Source organism: Oncorhynchus nerka, linkage group LG12 (assembly GCF_034236695.1).
Source record: "Oncorhynchus nerka isolate Pitt River linkage group LG12, Oner_Uvic_2.0, whole genome shotgun sequence".
NCBI classification, from domain to species: Eukaryota; Metazoa; Chordata; class Actinopteri; order Salmoniformes; family Salmonidae; genus Oncorhynchus; species Oncorhynchus nerka.
In genome coordinates this window covers 93,325,487-93,347,921 of record NC_088407.1, presented here as the reverse complement: position 1 = coordinate 93,347,921, position 22,435 = coordinate 93,325,487, and the positions used below count along the sequence as shown (strand labels likewise).

At 43.6% G+C, this 22,435-nt stretch overlaps 1 protein-coding gene across 1 annotated transcript in view; it reads right to left on the bottom strand.

The window, feature by feature from the left end:
* The window catches only part of fgfr3 (fibroblast growth factor receptor 3), a 231,061-nt gene that overhangs the window by 151,334 nt on the left and 57,292 nt on the right, over window positions 1-22,435 (bottom strand). Inside the window, 1 exon segment of the mRNA XM_065025045.1 lies at window positions 8,666-8,914. Within this exon segment, the coding sequence (XP_064881117.1) occupies window positions 8,666-8,914 (249 nt within the window).

Below are 22,435 nucleotides of genomic sequence, written 5' to 3'. Positions count from 1 at the left end.
TTAGGAGAGAGATGAGGGAAAAGGATAGCCAACCAGAGAGAGAGAGTGAGGAGGGAAAAGGATAGCCAACCAGAGAGAGAGAGAGGAGATAGGAGGGAAAAGGATAGCCAACCAGAGAGAGAGAGAGAGGAGAGAGGAGGGAAAAGATAGCCAACCAGAGAGAGAGAGAGAGGAGGGAAAAAGGATAGCCAACCAGAGAGAGAGAGAGAGAGAGGGGGAAAAGGATAGCCAACCAGAGAGAGAGAGAGAGAGAGAGAGGAGGGAAAAGGATAGCCAACCAGAGAGAGAGAGAGAGAGAGAGGGAAAAAAGGATAGCCAACCAGAGAGAGAGAGAGAGAGGGAGGAGGGAAAAGGATAGCCAACCAGAGAGAGGAAAGAGGAGGGAAAAGGATAGCCAACCAGATAGAGGAAAGAGAAGGGAAAAGGATAGCCAACCAGAGAGAGAGAGGAGAGAGGAGGGAAAAGGATAGCCAACCAGAGAGAGAGAGAGAGGAGAGAGGAGGGAAAAGGATAGCCAACCAGAGAGAGAGAGAGAGAGAGAGGGAAAAGGATAGCCAACCAGAGAGAGGAAAGAAGAGGGAAAAGGATAGCCAACCAGAGAGAGAGAGAGAGGAGAGAGGAGGGAAAAGGATAGCCAACCAGAGAGAGAGAGAGAGAGAGGAGAGAAGAGGGAAAAGGCTAGCCAACCAGAGAGAGAGAGAGAGAGAGAGGAAAAGGATAGCCAACCAGAGAGAGAGAGAGGAGATAGGAGGGAAAAGGATAGCCAACCAGAGAGAGAGAGAGAGGAGAGAGGAGGGAAAAGGATAGCCAACCAGAGAGAGGAAAGAGGAGGGAAAAGGATAGCCAACCAGAGAGAGAGAGGAGAGAGGAGGGAAAAGGATAGCCAACCAGAGAGAGAGAGAGAGGAGGGAAAATGATAGCCAACCAGAGAGAGAGAGAGAGAGGAGAGAGGAGGGAAAATGATAGCCAACCAGAGAGAGAGAGAGAGGAGAGAGGAGGGAAAAGGATAGCCAACCAGAGAGAGAGAGAGAGAGGAGATAGGAGGGAAAATGATAGCCAACCAGAGAGAGAGAGAGAGAGAGAGAGGAGGGAAAAGGATAGCCAACCAGAGAGAGAGAGAGAGAGAGGAGAGAGGAGGGAAAATGATAGCCAACCAGAGAGAGAGAGAGAGGAGGAGGGAAAAGGATAGCCAACCAGAGAGAGAGAGAGAGGAGAGAGGAGGGAAAAGGATAGCCAACCAGAGAGAGGAAAGAGGAGGGAAAAGGATAGCCAACCAGAGAGAGGAAAGAGGAGGGAAAAGGATAGCCAACCAGAGAGAGAGAGAGGAGGAGAGATAGCCAACCAGAGGAGAAAAGGAAAAGGATAGCAACCAGAGAGAGAGAGAGAGAGAGAGGAGGGAAAAGGATAGCCAACCAGAGAGAGAGAGAGAGAGAGGAGGGGGAAAAGGATAGCCAACCAGAGAGAGAGAGAGAGAGAGGGGAGGGAAAAGGATAGCCAACCAGAGAGAGAGAGAGAGAGAGGGAGGGAAAAGGATAGCCAACCAGAGAGAGAGAGAGAGAGGAGGGAAAAGGATAGCCAACCAGAGAGAGAGAGGAAAAGGATAGCCAACCAGAGAGGAGGAGGAAAAGGGATAGCCAACCAGAGAGAGAGAGAGAGAGAGAGAGGAGGGAAAAGGATAGCCAACCAGAGAGAGAGAGAGAGAGGAGGAAAAGGATAGCCAGGAGAGGAAGGGGAAAAGATAGCCAACCAGAGAGAGAGAGAGAGAGGAGAGAGGAGGGAAAAGGATAGCCAACCAGAGAGAGAGAGAGAGGAGAGAGGAGGGAAAAGGATAGCCAACCAGAGAGAGGAGAGAGGAGGGAAAAGGATAGCCAACCAGAGAGAGAGAGAGAGAGCCAACCAGAGAGGAGGAAAAGGATAGCCAACCAGAGAGAGAGAGAGAGAGGAGAGGGGGAAAAGGATAGCCAACCAGAGAGAGAGAGAGAAAGAGGAGAAAAGGAGCCAACCAGAGGGAAAAGGATAGCCAACCAGAGAGAGAGAGAGAGAGAGGGAAAAAGGATAGCCAACCAGAGAGAGAGAGGAGGAGGGAGGGAAAAGGATAGCCAACCAGAGAGAGAGAGAGAGGAGGGAAAAGGATAGCCAACCAGAGAGAGAGAGAGAGGAGAGAGGAGGGAAAAGGATAGCCAACCAGAGAGAGAGAGAGAGAGAGAGGAGGGAAAAGGATAGCCAACCAGAGAGAGAGAGAGAGAGAGAGAGGGGAAAAGGATAGCCAACCAGAGAGAGAGAGAGAGGAGAGGAGGGAAAGGATAGCCAACCAGAGAGAGAGAGAGAGGAGAGAGAGGAGGGGGAAAGGATAGCCAACCAGAGAGAGAGAGAGAGAGAGGAGGAAAAGGATAGCCAACCAGAGAGAGGAAAGAGGAGGGAAAAGGATAGCCAACCAGAGAGAGAGAGAGGAGAGAGGAGGGAAAAGGATAGCCAACCAGAGAGAGAGAGAGAGAGGGAAAAGGATAGCCAACCAGAGAGAGAGAGAGAGGAGAGAGGAGGGAAAAGGATAGCCAACCAGAGAGAGAGAGAGAGAGAGAGAGGAGGGAAAAGGATAGCCAACCAGAGAGAGAGAGAGAGAGAGGGAAAAATAGGATAGCCAACCAGAGAGAGAGAGAGAGAAAGAGGAGAGGAAAAGGATAGCCAACCAGAGAGAGAGAGAGAGAGGAAAGAGGAGGAAAAGGATAGCCAACCAGAGAGAGAGAGAGAGAGGAGGGAAAAGGATAGCCAACCAGAGAGAGAGAGAGAGGAGGGAAAAGGATAGCCAACCAGAGAGAGAGGAGAGGGAAAGAGGAGGGAAAAGGATAGCCAACCAGAGAGAGAGAGAGAGAGGAGGGAAAAGGATAGCCAACCAGAGAGAGAGAGAGGAGGGAAAAGGATAGCCAACCAGAGAGAGAGAGAGAGAGGAGGGAAAAGGATAGCCAACCAGAGAGAGAGAGAGGAGAGAGGAGGGAAAAGGATAGCCAACCAGAGAGAGAGAGAGAGAGAGAGGAGGGAAAAGGATAGCCAACCAGAGAGAGAGAAGGAGAGAGGAGGGAAAAGGATAGCCAACCAGAGAGAGAGGAGAGGGGAAAAGGATAGCCAACCAGAGAGAGAGAGAGAGAGGAGGAGGAAAAGGATAGCCAACCAGAGAGAGAGAGAGGGAAAAAGGAGCCAACCAGAGAGGAAAGAGAGGGAAAAGGATAGCCAACCAGAGAGAGAGAGAGAGAGGAGGGAAAAGGATAGCCAACCAGAGAGAGAGAGAGAGGAGAGGGAAAAGGATAGCCAACCAGAGAGAGAGAGAGAGAGAGGGAAAGGAGAGAGAGAGAGGAGAGAGGAGGAAAAGGATAGCCAACCAGAGAGAGAGAGAGAGAGGAGATAGGAGGGAAAAGGATAGCCAACCAGAGAGAGAGAGAGAGAGGAGGGAAAAGGATAGCCAACCAGAGAGAGAGAGAGAGAGAGGGAGGAGGGAAAAGGATAGCCAACCAGAGAGAGAGAGAGAGAGGGGAAAAGGATAGCCAACCAGAGAGAGAGAGGAGGGAAAAGGATAGCCAACCAGAGAGAGAAAAGGATAGCCAACCAGAGAGAGAGAGAGAGAGGAGGAAAAGGATAGCCAACCAGAGAGAGAGAGAGAGAGAGGAGGGAAAAGGATAGCCAACCAGAGAGAGAGAGAGAGAGAGAGGAGGGAAAAGGATAGCCAACCAGAGAGAGAGAGAGAGGAGGAGGGAAAAGGATAGCCAACCAGAGAGAGAGATAGAGAGAGAGAGGAGGGAAAAGGATAGCCAACCAGAGAGAGGAGGAAGAGGAGGGAAAAGGATAGCCAACCAGAGAGAGGAAAGAGAGGGAAAAGGATAGCCAACCAGAGAGAAAGGAGGGAAAAGGATAGCCAACCAGAGAGAGGAAGAGAGAGGAAAAGGATAGCCAACCAGAGAGAGAGGAGAGAGCCAACCAGAGAGAGGAAAAGGATAGCCAACCAGAGAGAGAGAGAGAGAGAGAGGGAGGGAAAAGGATAGCCAACCAGAGAGAGAGAGAGAGGGAGGGAAAAAAGGATAGCCAACCAGAGAGAGAGAGAGAGAGGGAGGGAAAAGGATAGCCAACCAGAGAGAGAGAGAGAGAGAGAGGGAAAAAGGATAGCCAACCAGAGAGAGAGAGAGAGAGGAAAAGTATAGCCAACCAGAGAGAGAGAGGAAAGGAGGAAAAGGATAGCCAACCAGAGAGAGAGAGAGAGAGAGGAGGTAAAAGGATAGCCAACCAGAGAGAGAGAGAGAGAGAGAGGGAAAGGATAGCCAACCAGAGAGAGAGAGAGAGAGAGAGGAGGGAAAAGGATAGCCAACCAGAGAGAGAGAGGAGAGAGAGGAAAAAGGATAGCCAACCAGAGAGAGAGAGAGAGAGAGAGGAGAGAGAAAAGGATAGCCAACCAGAGAGAGAGAGAGAGAGAGAGGAGGGAAAAGGATAGCCAACCAGAGAGAGAGAGAGGAGAGGGAAAAGGATAGCCAACCAGAGAGAGAGAGAGAGAGAGAGGAGGGAAAGGATAGCCAACCAGAGAGAGAGAGAGAAGAGGAAAAGGATAGCCAACCAGAGAGAGAGAGAGAGAGAGAGGAGGGAAAGGATAGCCAACCAGAGAGAGAGAGAGGAGAGAGGGAGGATAGGAAAAGGAGGAAAAAGGATAGCCAACCAGAGAGAGAGAGAGAGAGAGAGGAGGGAAAAGGATAGCCAACCAGAGAGAGAGAGAGAGAGAGAGAGAGGGAAAAGGATAGCCAACCAGAGAGAGAGAGAGAGAGAGAGAGGAGGGAAAAGGATAGCCAACCAGAGAGAGAGAGAGAGAGAGAGGAAAAGGATAGCCAAACCAGAGAAGAGAGGGAGGGAAAGGATAGCCAACCAGAGAGAGAGAGAGAGAGAGAGGAGGGAAAAGGATAGCCAACCAGAGAGAGAGAGAGAGAGAGAGGGAGGGAAAATGATAGCCAACCAGAGAGAGAGAGAGGAGAGAGAGGGGGAAAAGGATAGGATAGCCAACCAGAGAGAGAGAGAGAGGAGGAGGGAAAAGGATAGCCAACCAGAGAGAGAGAGAGAGAGAGGAGGGAAAAGGATAGCCAACCAGAGAGAGAGAGAGAGGAGAGGAGGGAAAAGGATAGCCAACCAGAGAGAGAGAGAGAGAGGAGGAAAAGGATAGCCAACCAGAGAGAGAGAGAGAGAGAGGAGAGAGGAGGGAAAAGGATAGCCAACTAGAGAGAGAGAGAGGAGAGAGAGGAGGAAAAAAAGGATAGCCAACCAGAGAGAGAGAGAGAGGAGAGGAGAAAAAAGGATAGCCAACCAGAGAGAGAGAGAGAGGAGAGAGGAGGGAAAAGGATAGCCAACCAGAGAGAGAGAGAGAGAGAGAGAGAGGAAAAAGGATAGCCAACCAGAGAGAGAGAGGGAGAGAGAGAGGGAAAAGGATAAATGAACCAGAGAGAGAGAGAGAGAGGAGGGAAAATGATAGCCAACCAGAGAGAGAGAGAGAGAGGAGGAGGGAAAAGATAGCCAACCAGAGAGAGAGAGAGAGGAGAGAGGAGGGAAAAGGATAGCCAACCAGAGAGAGAGAGAGAGAGGAGGGAAAAGGATAGCCAACCAGAGAGAGAGAGAGAGAGAGAGGAGGGAAAAGGATAGCCAACCAGAGAGAGGAAAGAGAGGGAAAAGGATAGCCAACCAGAGAGAGAGAAAGAGAGGAGGGAAAAGGATAGCCAACCAGAGAGAGAGAGAGAGAGAGAGAGGGAAAGGATAGCCAACCAGAGAGAGAGAGAGAGGGAGAGAGGAGGGAAAAGGATAGCCAACCAGAGAGAAGAGAGAGAGAGGAGGGAAAAGGATAGCCAACCAGAGAGAGAGAGAGGAGAGAGGAGGGAAAAGGATAGCCAACCAGAGAGAGAGAGAGAGGAGAGAGGAGGGAAAAGGATAGCCAACCAGAGAGAGAGAGAGAGAGGAGGGGAGGAAAAGGATAGCCAACCAGAGAGAGAGAGAGAGGAGGGAAAAGGATAGCCAACCAGAGAGAGAGAGAGAGAGAGGGGGAAAAGGATAGCCAACCAGAGAGAGAGAGAGAGAGAAAGGAAAAGGATAGCCAACCAGAGAGAGAGAAAGAGGGAGGGAAAAGGATAGCCAACCAGAGAGAGAGAGAGGGAGGAAAAAGGATAGCCAACCAGAGAGAGAGAGAGAGAGAGGAAAAGGATAGCCAACCAGAGAGAGAGAGAGAGAGAGAGGGAAAAAGGATAGCCAACCAGAGAGAGAGAGAGAGAGAGAGGAGGGAAAAGGATAGCCAACCAGAGAGAGAGAGAGAGGAGGGAAAGGATAGCCAACCAGAGAGAGGAAAGAGAGGAGGTAAAAGGATAGCCAACCAGAGAGAGAGAGAGGAGGGAAAAAGGATAGCCAACCAGAGAGAGAGAGAGAGAGAGGAGGGGAAAAGGATAGCCAACCAGAGAGAGAGAGAGAGGAGGAGAGGGGAAAGGATAGCCAACCAGAGAGAGAGAGAGGAGGGAAAAGGATAGCCAACCAGAGAGAGAGAGAGAGAGAGGAGGGAAAAGGATAGCCAACCAGAGAGAGAGGAGAGGAGAGAGAGGGAAAAGGATAGCCAACCAGAGAGAGAGAGAGAGAGAGAGGAGGGGAAAAGGATAGCCAACCAGAGAGAGAGAGAGAGGAGAAAGGAGGGAAAAGGATAGCCAACCAGAGAGAGAGGAGAGGAGGGAAAAGGATAGCCAACCAGAGAGAGAGAGAGGAGAGAGAGGGAAAAGGATAGCCAACCAGAGAGAGAGAGAGGAGAGAGGAGGGAAAAGGATAGCCAACCAGAGAGAGAGAGAGGAGGAGGGAAAAGGATAGCCAACCAGAGAGAGAGAGGAGGGAGGGAAAAAGATAGCCAACCAGAGAGAGAGAGAGAGGAAAAAAGGATAGCCAACCAGAGAGAGAGAGGAGAGAGGAAAAGGATAGCCAACCAGAGAGAGAGAGAGAGAGAGGAGGGAAAAGGATAGCCAACCAGAGAGAGAGGAGAGAGGAGAGAGGAGGGAAAAGTATAGCCAACCAGAGAGAGAGAGAGAGGAGAGAGGAGGGAAAAGGATAGCCAACCAGAGAGAGAGAGAGGAGTGAGGTAAAAGGATAGCCAACCAGAGAGAGAGAGAGAGAGAGAGGAGGGAAAAGGATAGCCAACCAGAGAGAGAGAGAGGAGTGAGGAGGTAAAAGGATAGCCAACCAGAGAGAGAGAGAGAGAGAGGAGGGAAAAGGATAGCCAACCAGAGAGAGAGAGAGGAGGGAAAAGGATAGCCAACCAGAGAGAGAGAAAGAGGAGGGAAAAGGATAGCCAACCAGAGAGATGGAGAGGAGAGAGGAGGGAAAAGGATAGCCAACCAGAGAGAGAGAGAGAGGAGAGAGGAGGGAAAATGATAGCCAACCAGAGAGAGGAGAGAGGAGGGAAAAGGATAGCCAACCAGAGAGAGCGAGAGAGGAGAGAGGAGGGAAAAGGATAGCCAACCAGAGAGAGAGAGAGAGGAGAGAGGAGGGAAAAGGATAGCGAACCAGAGAGAGGAGAGAGGAGGGAAAAGGATAGCCAACCAGAGAGAGGAAAGAGGAGGGAAAAAGATAGCCAACCAGAGAGAGAGAGGAGGGAAAAGGATAGCCAACCAGAGAGAGAGAGGAGGGAAAAGGATAGCCAACCAGAGAGAGGAGAGAGGAGGGAAATGGATAGCCAACCAGAGAGAGGAAAGAGGAGGGAAAAGGATAGCCAACCAGGGAGAGAGAGGAGGGAAAAAGGATAGCCAACCAGAGAGAGAGAGAGGAGAGAGGAGGGAAAAGGATAGCCAACCAGAGAGAGAGAGAGAGGAGAGAGGAGGGAAAAGGATAGCCAACCAGAGAGAGAGGAGAGAGGAGAGAGGAGGGAAAAGTATAGCCAACCAGAGAGAGAGAGAGAGGAGAGAGGAGGGAAAAGGATAGCCAACCAGAGAGAGAGAGAGAGGAGAGAGGAGGGAAAAGTATAGCCAACCAGAGAGAGAGAGAGAGAGAGGAGAGAGGAGGGAAAAGGATAGCCAACCAGAGAGAGAGAGAGAGGAGAGAGGAGGGAAAAGTATAGCCAACCAGAGAGAGAGAGAGGAGAGGAGGGAAAAGGATAGCCAACCAGAGAGAGAGAGAGGAGAGAGGAGGGAAAAGGATAGCCAACCAGAGAGAGAGAGAGAGGAGGAAAAGGATAGCCAACCAGAGAGAGAGAGGAGAGAGGAGGGAAAAGTATAGCCAACCAGAGAGAGAGAGAGAGGAGGGAAAAGTATAGCCAACCAGAGAGAGAGAGAGGAGAGAGGAGGGAAAAGGATAGCCAACCAGAGAGAGAGAGAGAGAAAGAGGAGGGAAAAGGATAGCCAACCAGAGAGAGAGAGAGAGGAGAGAGGAGGGAAAAGGATAGCCAACCAGAGAGAGGAAAGAGGAGGGAAAAGGATAGCCAACCAGAGAGAGGAAAGAGGAGGGAAAAGGATAGCCAACCAGAGAGAGGAAAGAGGAGGGAAAAGGATAGCCAACCAGAGAGGAAAGCGGAGGGAAAAGGATAGCCAACCAGAGAGAGGAAAGAGGAGGGAAAAGGATAGCCAACCAGAGGTAAATATAAAACCAGACGGATAGCAAGAGAGATGGAGATGTATGATGATGTCACCTGTCACTCTGATTGTGTAGTTGCTGAGCAGGTTGTTGTCGTGAGTGACGTGGCAGGAGTACATGCCGGAGTCCTCGTAAGACACGTTGACGATGCGTAGAACCCTCTGGTCCACTCGCGTCCGGTTGCTAGGCAACAGGCCGCTGCCATCCTTGAACCAGAGGACAGCTTGGGCGGGACCGTTGGGGTTACAGGACAGATCCAGGGTGTCCCCAGTAGAGACCACATAGTCCTCCAGGAACACAGAGTCTAGAAGGGGAGAGAGAGAGACACAGACAAACAGAGAGATTACACATAGAGGAAGACTGCCTCGAAAGACAAAGCGTGTATAGCCAGGGTTAGGGAGCAGAGAGAGAGACAGACAGGGTTAGGGGACAGAGAGAGAGACAGACAGGGTTAGGGGACAGAGAGAGAGACAGACAGGGTTAGGGGACAGAGACAGACAGGGTTAGGGGACAGAGAGAGAGACAGACAGGGTTAGGGGACAGAGACAGAGACAGACAGGGTTAGGGGACAGAGAGAGAGACAGACAGGGTTAGGGGACAGAGAGAGAGACAGACAGGGTTAGGGGACAGAGAGAGAGACAGACAGGGTTAGGGGACAGAGAGAGAGACAGACAGGGTTAGGGGACAGAGAGAGAGACAGACAGGGTTAGGGGACAGAGAAAGAGACAGACAGGGTTAGGGGACAGAGACCGAGACAGACAGGGTTAGGGGACAGAGAAAGAGACAGACAGGGTTACACTCTTATAAAAAAGGGTTCTGAAGGGGATCTACCAAGACCTGTTTCGATCAGAAGACAATGGTTATTCGTAAGGAAAAGGGTTCTACACAGAACCTTTAACATTCTAAGAACTGGTTCTAGAAGAAAGGGCTCTTTGATGATTCTTTGGAAGGTGAGAAGGGTTCTACATATATGGTATTTCCCAGCATGCTCTATTGCAGGGAGATTTTCAGAATAGTTTGTTTTACTGTTAAATCTGTTGTCTTTGCAGTGATTGATTGATTCATGCCATGCTGCACAGAGATCAATAACACACTGTTTTCTAGTTGATTAATGCCATGCTGCACAGAGATCAATAACACACTGTTTTCTAGTTGATTAATGCCATGCTGCACAGAGATCAATAACACACTGTTTTCTAGTTGATTAATGCCATGCTGCACAGAGATCAATAACACACTGTTTTCTAGTTGATTAATGCCATGCTGCACAGAGATCAATAACACACTGTTTTCTAGTTGATTAATGCCATGCTGCACAGAGATCAATAACACACTGTTTTCCCAAACTAATCCAACCTGCTAATATTTTGATTTCAAATCAAATCAAAATCAAATTGTATTTGTCACATACAAGTGTTTAGCAGATGTTATTGCGGATGTAGTGAAACACTCGTTTTATTGGACCTGTTGCTGAGATGGTTGTTCCAACGTAGATGATGGAGGTCGACTCAGTATTCAATCTACCCTGACAGTCATTCAGAATGCAGGTTGCCGGTCATTAACAATTCCACTTGTTGGATATCCTAACTCTGGCTCGATTCCAATAGGAATTACACAACACTTCGCTTGCAGGCCTGATGTGGCCTGTAAACCACCCTGTGTTAGGCTATAACCAGGCCCTTAAATATAGGTCTTATATATTGTATGTGATCTATTGTCATAACATGACATTTTAAGGCTAATAAGGCTGGTAGAACAGTTCATAGAGGGTTCTAGGTAGAACCCTACATAGGGGGTTCTAGGTAGAACCCTACGTACGGGGTTCTAGGTAGAACCCTACATAGGGGGTTCTAGGTAGAACCCTACGTAGGGGGTTCTAGGTAGAACCCTCTGCAAAGGATTCTACCCAGCAACAGAAAGGGTCCCCTATGGGGACAAACTGATGATCCCGGTATGCCTCCACTTAGCACCTTTTTCTCTAAGAGTTAGAGACAGGGTTAAGGGTCAGAGACAGGGTTAGGGTTAAGGGACAGAGACAGGGTCAGGGTTAAGGGACAGAGACAGGGTTAGGGTTAAGGGACAGAGACAGGGTCAGGGTTAAGGGACAGGGTCAGGGTTAAGGGACAGAGACAGGGTTAGGGTTAAGGGACAGAGACAGGGTTAGGGTTAAGGGACAGAGACAGGGTCAGGGTTAAGGGACAGAGACAGGGTTAAGGGACAGAGACAGGGTTAGGGTTAAGGGAGAGAGACAGGGTTAGGGTTAAGGGACAGAGACAGGGTTAAGGGACAGAGACAGGGTTAGGGTTAAGGGACAGAGACAGGGTTAAGGGACAGAGACAGGGTTAAGGGACAGAGACAGGGTTAGGGTTAAGGGACAGAGACAGGGTTAAGGGACAGAGAGAGGGTTAGGGTTAAGGGACAGAGACAGGGTCAGGGTTAAGGGACAGAGAGAGGGTCAGGGTTAAGGGACAGAGACAGGGTTAAGGGACAGAGACAGGGTTAGGGTTAAGGGACAGAGACAGGGTTAAGGGACAGAGACAGGGTTAAGGGACAGAGAGAGGGTCAGGGTTAAGGGACAGAGACAGGGTTAAGGGACAGAGAGAGGGTTAGGGTTAAGGGACAGAGACAGGGTTAAGGGACAGAGAGAGGGTCAGGGTTAAGGGACAGAGACAGGGTCAGGGTTAAGGGACAGAGAGAGGGTCAGGGTTAAGGGACAGAGACAGGGTTAGGGTTAAGGGACAGAGACAGGGTCAGGGTTAAGGGACAGAGACAGGGTTAAGGGACAGAGACAGGGTTAGGGTTAGACAGGGTCAGGGTTAAGGGACAGAGACAGGGTCAGGGTTAAGGGACAGAGGGTTACAGGACAGAGAGGTTAAGGGACAGAGACAGGGTCAGGGTTAAGGGACAGAGACAGGGTTAGGGTTAAGGGACAGAGACAGGGTCAGGGTTAAGGGACAGAGACGGGGTTAAGGGACAGAGACAGGGTTAGGGTTAAGGGACAGAGACAGGGTCAGGGTTAAGGGACAGAGACAGGGTTAGGGTTAAGGGACAGAGACAGGGTTAGGGTTAAGGGACAGAGACAGGGTTAGGGTTAAGGGACAGAGACAGGGTTAAGGGACAGAGACAGGGTCAGGGTTAAGGGACAGAGACAGGGTTAGGGTTAAGGGACAGAGACAGGTTTGAGTTAAGGGACAGAGACAGGGTTAGGGTTAAGGGACAGAGACAGGGTTAGGGTTAAGGGACAGAGACAGGGTTAGGGACAGAGACAGGGTTAGGGTTAAGGGACAGAGACAGAGTTAAGAGACAGGGTTAGGGTTAAGGGACAGAGACAGGGTCAGGGTTAAGGGACAGAGACAGGGTTAGGGTTAAGGGACAGAGACAGGGTTAGGGTTAAGGGACAGAGACAGGTTTAAGGGACAGAGATAGGGATAAGGGACAGAGACAGGGTTAGGGTTAAGGGACAGAGACAGGGTTAAGGGACAGAGACAGGGTTAAGGGACAGAGACAGGGCCAGGGTTAAGGGACAGAGACAGGGTTAAGGTTAAGGGACAGAGACAGGGTTAATGGACAGAGACAGGGTTAAGGGACAGAGACAGGGTTAGGGTTAAGGGACAGAGACAGGGTCAGGGTTAAGGGACAGAGACAGGGTCAGGGTTAAGGGACAGAGACAGGGTTAGGGTTAAGGGACAGAGACAGGGTTAAGGGACAGAGACAGGGTTAAGGGACAGAGACAGGGTTAGGGTTAAGGGACAGAGACAGGGTTAAGGGACAGAGAGAGGGTTAGGGTTAAGGGACAGAGACAGGGTCAGGGTTAAGGGACAGAGAGAGGGTCAGGGTTAAGGGACAGAGACAGGGTTAAGGGACAGAGAGAGGGTCAGGGTTAAGGGACAGAGACAGGGTTAAGGGACAGAGACAGGGTCAGGGTTAGGGTTAAGGGACAGAGACAGGGTTAGGGTTAAGGGACAGAGACAGGGTTAAGGTTAAGGGACAGAGACAGGGTTAAGGAACAGAGACAGGGTTAAGCGACAGAGACAGGGTTAGGGTTAAGGGACAGAGACAGGGTTAGGGTTAAGGGACAGAGACAGGGTCAGGGTTAAGGGACAGAGACAGGGTCAGGGTTAAGGGACAGAGACAGGGTTAGGGTTAAGGGACAGAGACAGGGTCAGGGTTAAGGGACAGAGACAGGGTTAAGGGACAGAGACAGACTGTAAAATAGCTGAAAGTGTGAATGTGCGTTACCATTGTTCCATGGTAGATGGAGATCATGAATGAGTTATAATGATTCATATCCTACAGTATGGGGGAGTATTTAAAACAGAGTAAGACAACTTCAGAAGGATTGGTTAATGAGTTTATACACACACACATACACACATACACACACCGTGTGTGTAGTGTGTGTAGTGTTTGAAGTGTGTGTAGAGTGTGTAGTGTGTGCAGTGTGTTTGAAGTGTGTGTAGTGTGTGTGTGTAGTGTTTGTAGTGTGTGTAGTGTGTGTCGTGAGTGTAGTGTGTGCAATGTTTGTAGTGTGTGCAGTGTTTGTAGTGTGTGTAGTGTGTGCAGTGTGTGTGTGTGTGTAGTGTGTGTGTGTGTAGTGTGTGTAGTGTGTGTGTGTAGTGTGTAGTGTGTATAGTGTGTGCAGTGTGTGTGCAGTGTGTAGTGTGTGTAGTGTGTGTAGTGAGTGCAGTGTGTGTGTGTGTGTGTAGTGAGTGCAGTGTGTAGTGTATGTAGTGTGTGTGTGGGTGTAGTGTTTGTAGTGTGCGTAGTGTGTGCAGTGTGTGTGTGTAGTGTATGTAGTGTGTGCAGTGTGTGTAGTGTGTGTAGTGTGTATAGTGTGTGTAGTGTGTGCAGTGTGTGTGTGTAGTGTATGTAGTGTGTGTGTGTAGTGTGCGTAGTGTGTAGTGTACGTAGTGTGTAGTGTATAGTGTGTGTAGTGTGTGCAGTGTGTGTGTAGTGTGTGTGTGTGTGTAGTGTGTGCAGTGTGTGTGTAGTGTGTGCAGTGTGTGTGTGTGTAGTGTTTGTAGTGTGTGTGTGTGTGTGTGTGTGTGTGTGTGTGTGTGTGTGCAGTGTGTGTGTGTGCGCAGTGTGTATGTAGTGTATGTGTGTGTGTGTGTAGTGTTTGTAGTGTGTGTATGTGTGTGTGTGTGTGTGTGTGTGTGTGTGTGTGTGTGTGTGTGTGTGTGTAGTGTGTGTGTGTGTGTGTAGTGGTTGTAGTGTGTGTGTGTGTGTGTGTAGTGTGTGTGTATGTAGTGTGTGTAGTGTGTGTGTGTAGTGTGTGCGTGTGTAGTGGTTGTAGTGTGTGTGTGTGTGTAGTGTTTGTAGTGTATGTAGTGTGTGTGTGTGTGTGTGTAGTGTGTGTGTGCATCATGTTTGTAGTGTGTGTGTAGTGTGTGTATGCAGTGTGTGTGTGTGTGTAGTGTTTGTAGTGTGTGTGTGTAGTGTGTGTGTGCAGCGTGTGTAGTGTTTCTGGTGTGTGTGTGCATTGTGTCTGTGTGTGTGTAGTGTTTGTAGTGTGTGTGTGTGTGTGTAGTGTGTGTGTGTGTGTCGTGTTTGTAGTGTGTGTGTGTGTAGTGTTTGTAGTGTGTGTGTGTGTGTGTCGTGTTTGTAGTGTGTGTGTGTGTAGTGTGTGTGTGTGTAGTGTTTGTAGTGTGTGTGTGTAGTGTGTGTGTGCAGTGTGTTTGTGTGTGTGTAGTGTTTCTGGTGTGTATGTGTGTGTGTGTGTGTGTGTGTGTGTGTATAAGGTGTGTAGTCATTTCAATGTCAACAGGACAACAGGACAACAGGACAACATGACAACAAGACAACATGACAACAGGACAACAGGACAACAGGACAACAAGACAACAAGACAACAGGACAACAGGACAACAGGACAACAGGACAACAGAACAACAGGACAACAGAACAACAGGACAACATGACAACAGGACAACAGAACAACAGGACAACAGAACAACAGGACAACAGAACAACAGGACAACAGAACAACAGGACAACAGGACAACAGAACAACAGGACAACAGAACAACAGGACAACAGGACAACAGAACAACAGGACAACAGGAGATGACCCAGAGAAGATCTCAGATGGACAAACATATAACATTCATAATGGGTTCATCTTTCCTTTAACTTAACCAATCAGAATGTAATGCCTGAACTGTTAACCAATTGGAATTAATGAACTAACATTAGAGTTGTTTTTGTTTTAACCCTGTCCCAAACCTTAACCTTTAACCCTGTCCCAAACCTTAACCTTTAACCCTGTCCCAAACCTTAACCTTTAACCCAGTCTGACTGAATACCTTATCTTAACCCAGTCTGAATGAATACCTTATCTTAACCCAGTCTGAATGAATACCTTATCTTAACCCAGTCTGAATGAATACCTTATCTTAACCCAGTCTGAATGAATACCTTAACCTTTAACCCAGTCTGACTGAATACCTTAACCTTTAACCCTATCCCAAACCTTAACCTTTAACCCAGTCTGACTGAATACATTATCTTAACCCAGTCTGACTGAATACCTTATCTTAACCCAGTCTGACTGAATACATTATCTTAACCCAGTCTGAATGAATACCTTATCTTAACCCAGTCTGAATGAATACCTTATCTTAACCCAGTCTGAATGAATACCTTATCTTAACCCAGTCTGAATGAATACCTTAACCTTTAACCCAGTCTGACTGAATACCTTAACCTTTAACCCTATCCCAAACCTTAACCTTTAACCCAGTCTGACTGAATACATTATCTTAACCCAGTCTGACTGAATACATTACCTTAACCCAGTCTGACTGAATACCTTATCTTAACCCAGTCTGACTGAATACATTATCTTAACCCAGTCTGACTGAATACATTACCTTAACCCAGTCTGACTGAATACATTATCTTAACCCAGTCTGACTGAATACATTACCTTAACCCAGTCTGACTGAATACCTTATCTTAACCCAGTCTGACTGAATACATTACCTTAACCCAGTCTGACTGAATACATTATCTTAACCCAGTCTGACTGAATACCTTAACCTTTAACCCAGTCTGACTGAATACCTTACCTTAACCCAGTCTGACTGAATACATTACCTTAACCCAGTCTGACTGAATACATTACCTTAACCCAGTCTGACTGAATACATTATCTTAACCCAGTCTGACTGAATACATTACCTTAACCCAGTCTGACTGAATACATTACCTTAACCCAGTCTGACTGAATACCTTACCTTAACCCAGTCTGACTGAATACATTATCTTAACCCAGTCTGACTGAATACCTTCACCTTTAACCCTATCCCAAACCTTAACCTTTAACCCAGTCTGAATGAATACCTTATCTTAACCCAGTCTGAATGAATATCTTATCTTAACCCAGTCTGAATGAATACCTTAACCTTTAACCCTGTCCCAAACCTTAACCTTTAACCCAGTCTGACTGAATACATTATCTTAACCCAGTCTGACTGAATACCTTAACCCTTAACCTTTAACCCAGTCTGACTGAATACATTATCTTAACCCAGTCTGAATGAATACCTTATCTTAACCCAGTCTGAATGAATACCTTATCTTAACCCAGTCTGAATGAATACCTTATCTTAACCCAGTCTGAATGAATACCTTAACCTTTAACCCTGTCCCAAACCTTAACCTTTAACCCAGTCTGACTGAATACATTATCTTAACCCAGTCTGACTGAATACATTACCTTAACCCAGTCTGACTGAATACCTTATCTTAACCCAGTCTGACTGAATACATTACCTTAACCCAGTCTGACTGAATACGTTATCTTAACCCAGTCTGACTGAATACCTTACCTTAACCCAGTCTGACTGAATACATTATCTTAACCCAGTCTGACTGAATACCTTAACCTTTAACCCTATCCCAAACCTTAACCTTTAACCCAGTCTGACTGAATACATTATCTTAACCCAGTCTGACTGAATACATTACCTTAACCCAGTCTGACTGAATACCTTATCTTAACCCAGTCTGACTGAATACCTTATCTTAACCCAGTCTGACTGAATACATTATCTCAACCCAGTCTGACTGAATACCTTATCTTAACCCAGTCTGAATGAATACCTTAACCTTTAACCCTGTCCCAAACCTTAACCTTTAACCCAGTCTGACTGAATACATTATCTTAACCCAGTCTGACTGAATACATTACCTTAACCCAGTCTGACTGAATACCTTATCTTAACCCAGTCTGACTGAATACATTATCTTAACCCAGTCTGACTGAATACCTTAACCTTTAACCCTATCCCAAACCTTAACCTTTAACCCAGTCTGACTGAATACATTATCTTAACCCAGTCTGACTGAATACATTATCTTAACCCAGTCTGACTGAATACCTTATCTTAACCCAGTCTGACTGAATACATTATCTTAACCCAGTCTGACTGAATACCTTATCTTAACCCAGTCTGAATGAATACCTTAACCTTTAACCCTATCCCAAACCTTAACCCAGTCTGACTGAATACATTATCTTAACCCAGTCTTACTGAATACCTTATCTTAACCCAGTCTGAATGAATGCCTTAACCCAGTCTGAATGAATACCTTAACCTTTAACCCAGTCTGAATGAATGCCTTAACCTTTAACCCAGTCTGAATGAATGCCGTAACCTTTAACCCAGTCTGAATGAATGCCTTAACCCAGTCTGAATGAATGCCTTAACTTAACCCAGTCTGAATGAATGCCTTAACTTAACCCAGTCTGAATGAATGCCTTAACCCAGTCTGAATGAATGCCTTAACTTAACCCAGTCTGAATGAATGCCTTAACCTTTAACCCAGTCTGAATGTATGCCGTAACCTTTAACCCAGTCTGAATGAATGCCTTAACCTAACCCAGTCTGAATGAATGTCTTAACCTTTAACCCAGTCTGAATGAATGCCTTAACCTTTAACCCAGTCTGAATGAATGCCGTAACCTTTAACCCAGTCTGAATGAATGCCTTAACCCAGTCTGAATGAATGCCTTAACCTTTAACCCAGTCTGAATGAATGTCTTAACCTTTAACCCAGTCTGAATGAATGCCTTGACCTTTAACCCAGTCTGAATGAATGTGTCACGGCTGTCTTCGTCCTCCTCATCTGACGAGGAGAAGCGAGAAGGATCGGAGGACCAATACGCAGCGTGGTAAGTGTTCGTCATTTTAATAGAAAAAACTGAACAATACAAACCAACAAAATGACAACCGTGAAGCTAATAAACAATAGTGCTCACACACACACACACACACACACACACACACACACACACACACACACACACACACACACACACACACACACACACACACACACACACACACACACACACACACACACACACACTACACATAGACAATCACCCACAACCCACAATGACAAAACAGGCTACCTAAATATGGTTCCCAATCAGAGACAACGACTAACACCTGCCTCTGATTGAGAACCATATCAGGCCAAACACAGAAACAGACAAACTAGACATCCAACATAGAATGCCCTCTCAGATCACACCCTGACCAAACAAAACATAGAAACATACAAAGCAAACTATGGTCAGGGCGTGACAGAATGCTTTAACCTTTAACCCAGTCTGAATGAATGCCTTAACTTAACCGCAGAGCTCATGCGTGAGCTGTATGCCTAATACAGTACATCGGTAGATGAAGTCAGTTAACTGGTGAAAAAAAGTTGTTTATCCAAGGATGTGAAGAAATGACGCGAGACTGTGATATCTTGTTGGTAATCCAGGTATGTGTGTAAACACATAACAGAGGGTCCACTGTCCTGCTGCTAACTTGACGCATAGTAGAAATATAGAGACTTTATAAACACTGGGACAGTTATTCTTCAACACTATCACGTATCATCCTAACCCCCAATACAACATTCCTGTAGATTTACTCCTCCGTTCATTTACTGCCTACAGAGAATCATGGTACGACGAACCAGACCACCAGACAGACAGACAGACAGACAGACAGACAGACAGACAGACAGACAGACAGACAGACAGACACAGCTAACCAGATATGAGGTATTGTAGGTGTTCCATGGTAATATATAGGTGTTCCATGGTACTGTAGGTGTTCCAGGGTAATATATAGGTGTTCCATGGTACTGTAGGTGTTCCAGGGTAATATATAGGTGTTCCATGATACTGTAGGTGTTCCAGGGTAATATATATGTGTTCCATGGTACTGTAGGTGTTCCAGGGTAATATATAGGTGTTCCATGATACTGTAGGTGTTCCAGGGTAATATATAGGTGTTCCATGGTACTGTAGGTGTTCCAGGGTAATATATAGGTGTTCCATGATACTGTAGGTGTTCCAGGGTAATATATATGTGTTCCATGGTACTGTAGGTGTTCCAGGGTAATATATAGGTGTTCCATAATAATATATATGTGTTCCATGGTAATATATATGTGTTCCATAATAATATATATATGATCCATTATAATATATATGTGTTCCATAATAATATATATGTGTTCCATAATAATATATATGTGTTCCATAATAATATATATGTGTTCCATAATAATATATATGTGTTCCATGGTAATATATGTGTTCCATAATAATATATATGTGTTCCATGGTAATATATGTGTGTTCCATAATAATATATATGTGTTCCATAATAATATATATGTGTTCCATAATAATATATATGTGTTCCATGGTAATATATGTGTTCCATAATAATATATATGTGTTCCAGGGTAATATATATGTGTTCCATAATAATATATATGTGTTCCATAATAATATATATGTGTTCCATGGTAATATATGTGTTCCATAATAATATATATGTGTTCCAGGGTAATATATATGTGTTCCATAATAATATATATGTGTTCCATAATAATATATATGTGTTCCATGGTAATATATGTGTTCCATAATAATATATATGTGTTCCAGGGTAATATATATGTGTTCCATAATAATATATATGTGTTCCATAATAATATATATGTGTTCCATAATAATATATATGTGTTCCATGGTAATATATATGTGTTCCATAATAATATATATGTGTTCCATGGTAATATATGTGTGTTCCATAATAATATATATGTGTTCCATAATAATATATATGTGTTCCATAATAATATATATGTGTTCCATAATAATATATATGTGTTCCATAATAATATATATGTGTTCCATAATAATATATATGTGTTCCATAATAATATATATGTGTTCCATAATAATATATATGTGTTCCATAATATATATGGTTCCATAATAATATATATGTGTTCCATGGTAATATATATAATAATATATATGTGTTCCATAATAATATATATGTGTTCCATAATAATATATATGTGTTCCATAATAATATATATGTGTTCCATAATAATATATATGTGTTCCATAATAATATATATGTGTTCCATAATAATATATATGTGTTCCATGGTAATATATGTGTGTAATATATATGTCCATAATAATATATATGTGTTCCATAATAATATATATGTGTTCCATAATAATATGTGTTCCATGGTAATATATATGTGTTCCATAATAATATATATGTGTTCCATAATAATATATATGTGTTCCATGGTAATATATGTGTTCCATGGTAATATATATGTGTTCCATAATAATATATATGTGTTCCATGGTAATATATATGTGTTCCATAATAATATATATGTGTTCCATAATAATATATATGTGTTCCATGGTAATATATGTGTTTCCATAATAATGTGTTCCATAAATATATATATGTTCCATAATAATATATATGTGTTCCATGGTAATATATATGTGTTCCATAATAATATATATGTGTTCCATAATAATATATATGTGTTCCATGGTAATATATGTGTTCCATGGTAATATATGTGTTCCATGATAATATATATGTGTTCCATGGTAATATATATGTTCCATAATAATATATATGTGTTCCATAATAATATATATGTGTTCCATGGTAATATATATGTGTTCCATAATAATATATATGTATATGTGTTCCATGGTAATATATGTGTTCCATAATAATATATATGTGTTCCATAATAATATATATGTGTTCCATGGTAATATATGTGTTCCATGGTAATATATATGTGTTCCATGGTAATATATATGTTCCATAATAATATATATGTGTTCCATAATAATATATATGTGTTCCATGGTAATATATATGTGTTCCATGGTAATATATATGTGTTCCATGGTAATATATATGTTCCATAATAATATATATGTGTTCCATAATAATATATATGTGTTCCATGGTAATATATATGTGTTCCATAATAATATATATATATATGTGTTCCATGGTAATATATGTGTTCCATAATAATATATATGTGTTCCATGGTAATATATATATATATGTGTTCCATAATAATATATATGTGTTCCATGGTAATATATGTGTTCCATAATAATATATATGTGTTCCATGGTAATATATATATATATATGTTCCATAATAATATATATGTGTTCCATGGTAATATATATGTGTTCCATAATAATATAATAATATATATGTGTTCCATAATAATATATATGTGTTCCATAATAATATATATGTGTTCCATAATAATATATATGTGTTCCATAATAATATATATGTGTTCCATAATAATATATATGTGTTCCATAATAATATATATGTGTTCCATAATAATATATATGTGTTCCATAATAATATATATGTGTTCCATAATAATATATGTTTCCATAATATATATGTGTTCCATAATAATATATATGTGTTCCATGGTAATATATATGTGTTCCATAATAATATATATGTGTTCCATGGTAATATATATATATATGTGTTCCATAATAATATATATGTGTTCCATGGTAATATATATGTGTTCCATAATAATATATATGTGTTCCATAATAATATATATGTGTTCCATGGTAATATATATATATATATGTGTTCCATAATAATATATATGTGTTCCATAATAATATATATGTGTTCCATAATAATATATATGTGTTCCATGGTAATATATGTGTTCCATAATAATATATATGTGTTCCATAATAATATATATGTGTTCCATAATAATATATATGTGTTCCATAATAATATATATGTGTTCCATGGTAATATATATATATGTGTTCCATAATAATATATATGTGTTCCATGGTAATATATATGTGTTCCATAATAATATATATGTGTTCCATAATAATATATATGTGTTCCATAATAATATATATGTGTTCCATAATAATATATATGTGTTCCATAATAATATATATGTGTTCCATAATAATATATGTGTTCCATAATAATATATGTGTTCCATGGTAATATATATGTGTTCCATGGTGAATATATATGTGTTCCATAATAATATATATGTGTTCCATAATAATATATATGTGTTCCATAATAATATATATGTGTTCCATAATAATATATATGTGTTCCATAATAATATATATGTGTTCCATAATAATATATATATATATGTGTTCCATAATAATATGTGTTCCATGGTAATATATATGTGTTCCATGGTAATATATATGTGTTCCATAATAATATATATGTGTTCCATAATAATATATATGTGTTCCATAATAATATATATGTGTTCCATGGTAATATATATGTGTTCCATGGTAATATATGTGTTCCATAATAATATATATGTGTTCCATAATAATATATATGTGTTCCATAATAATATATATATATATGTGTTCCATAATAATATATATGTGTTCCATGGTAATATATATGTGTTC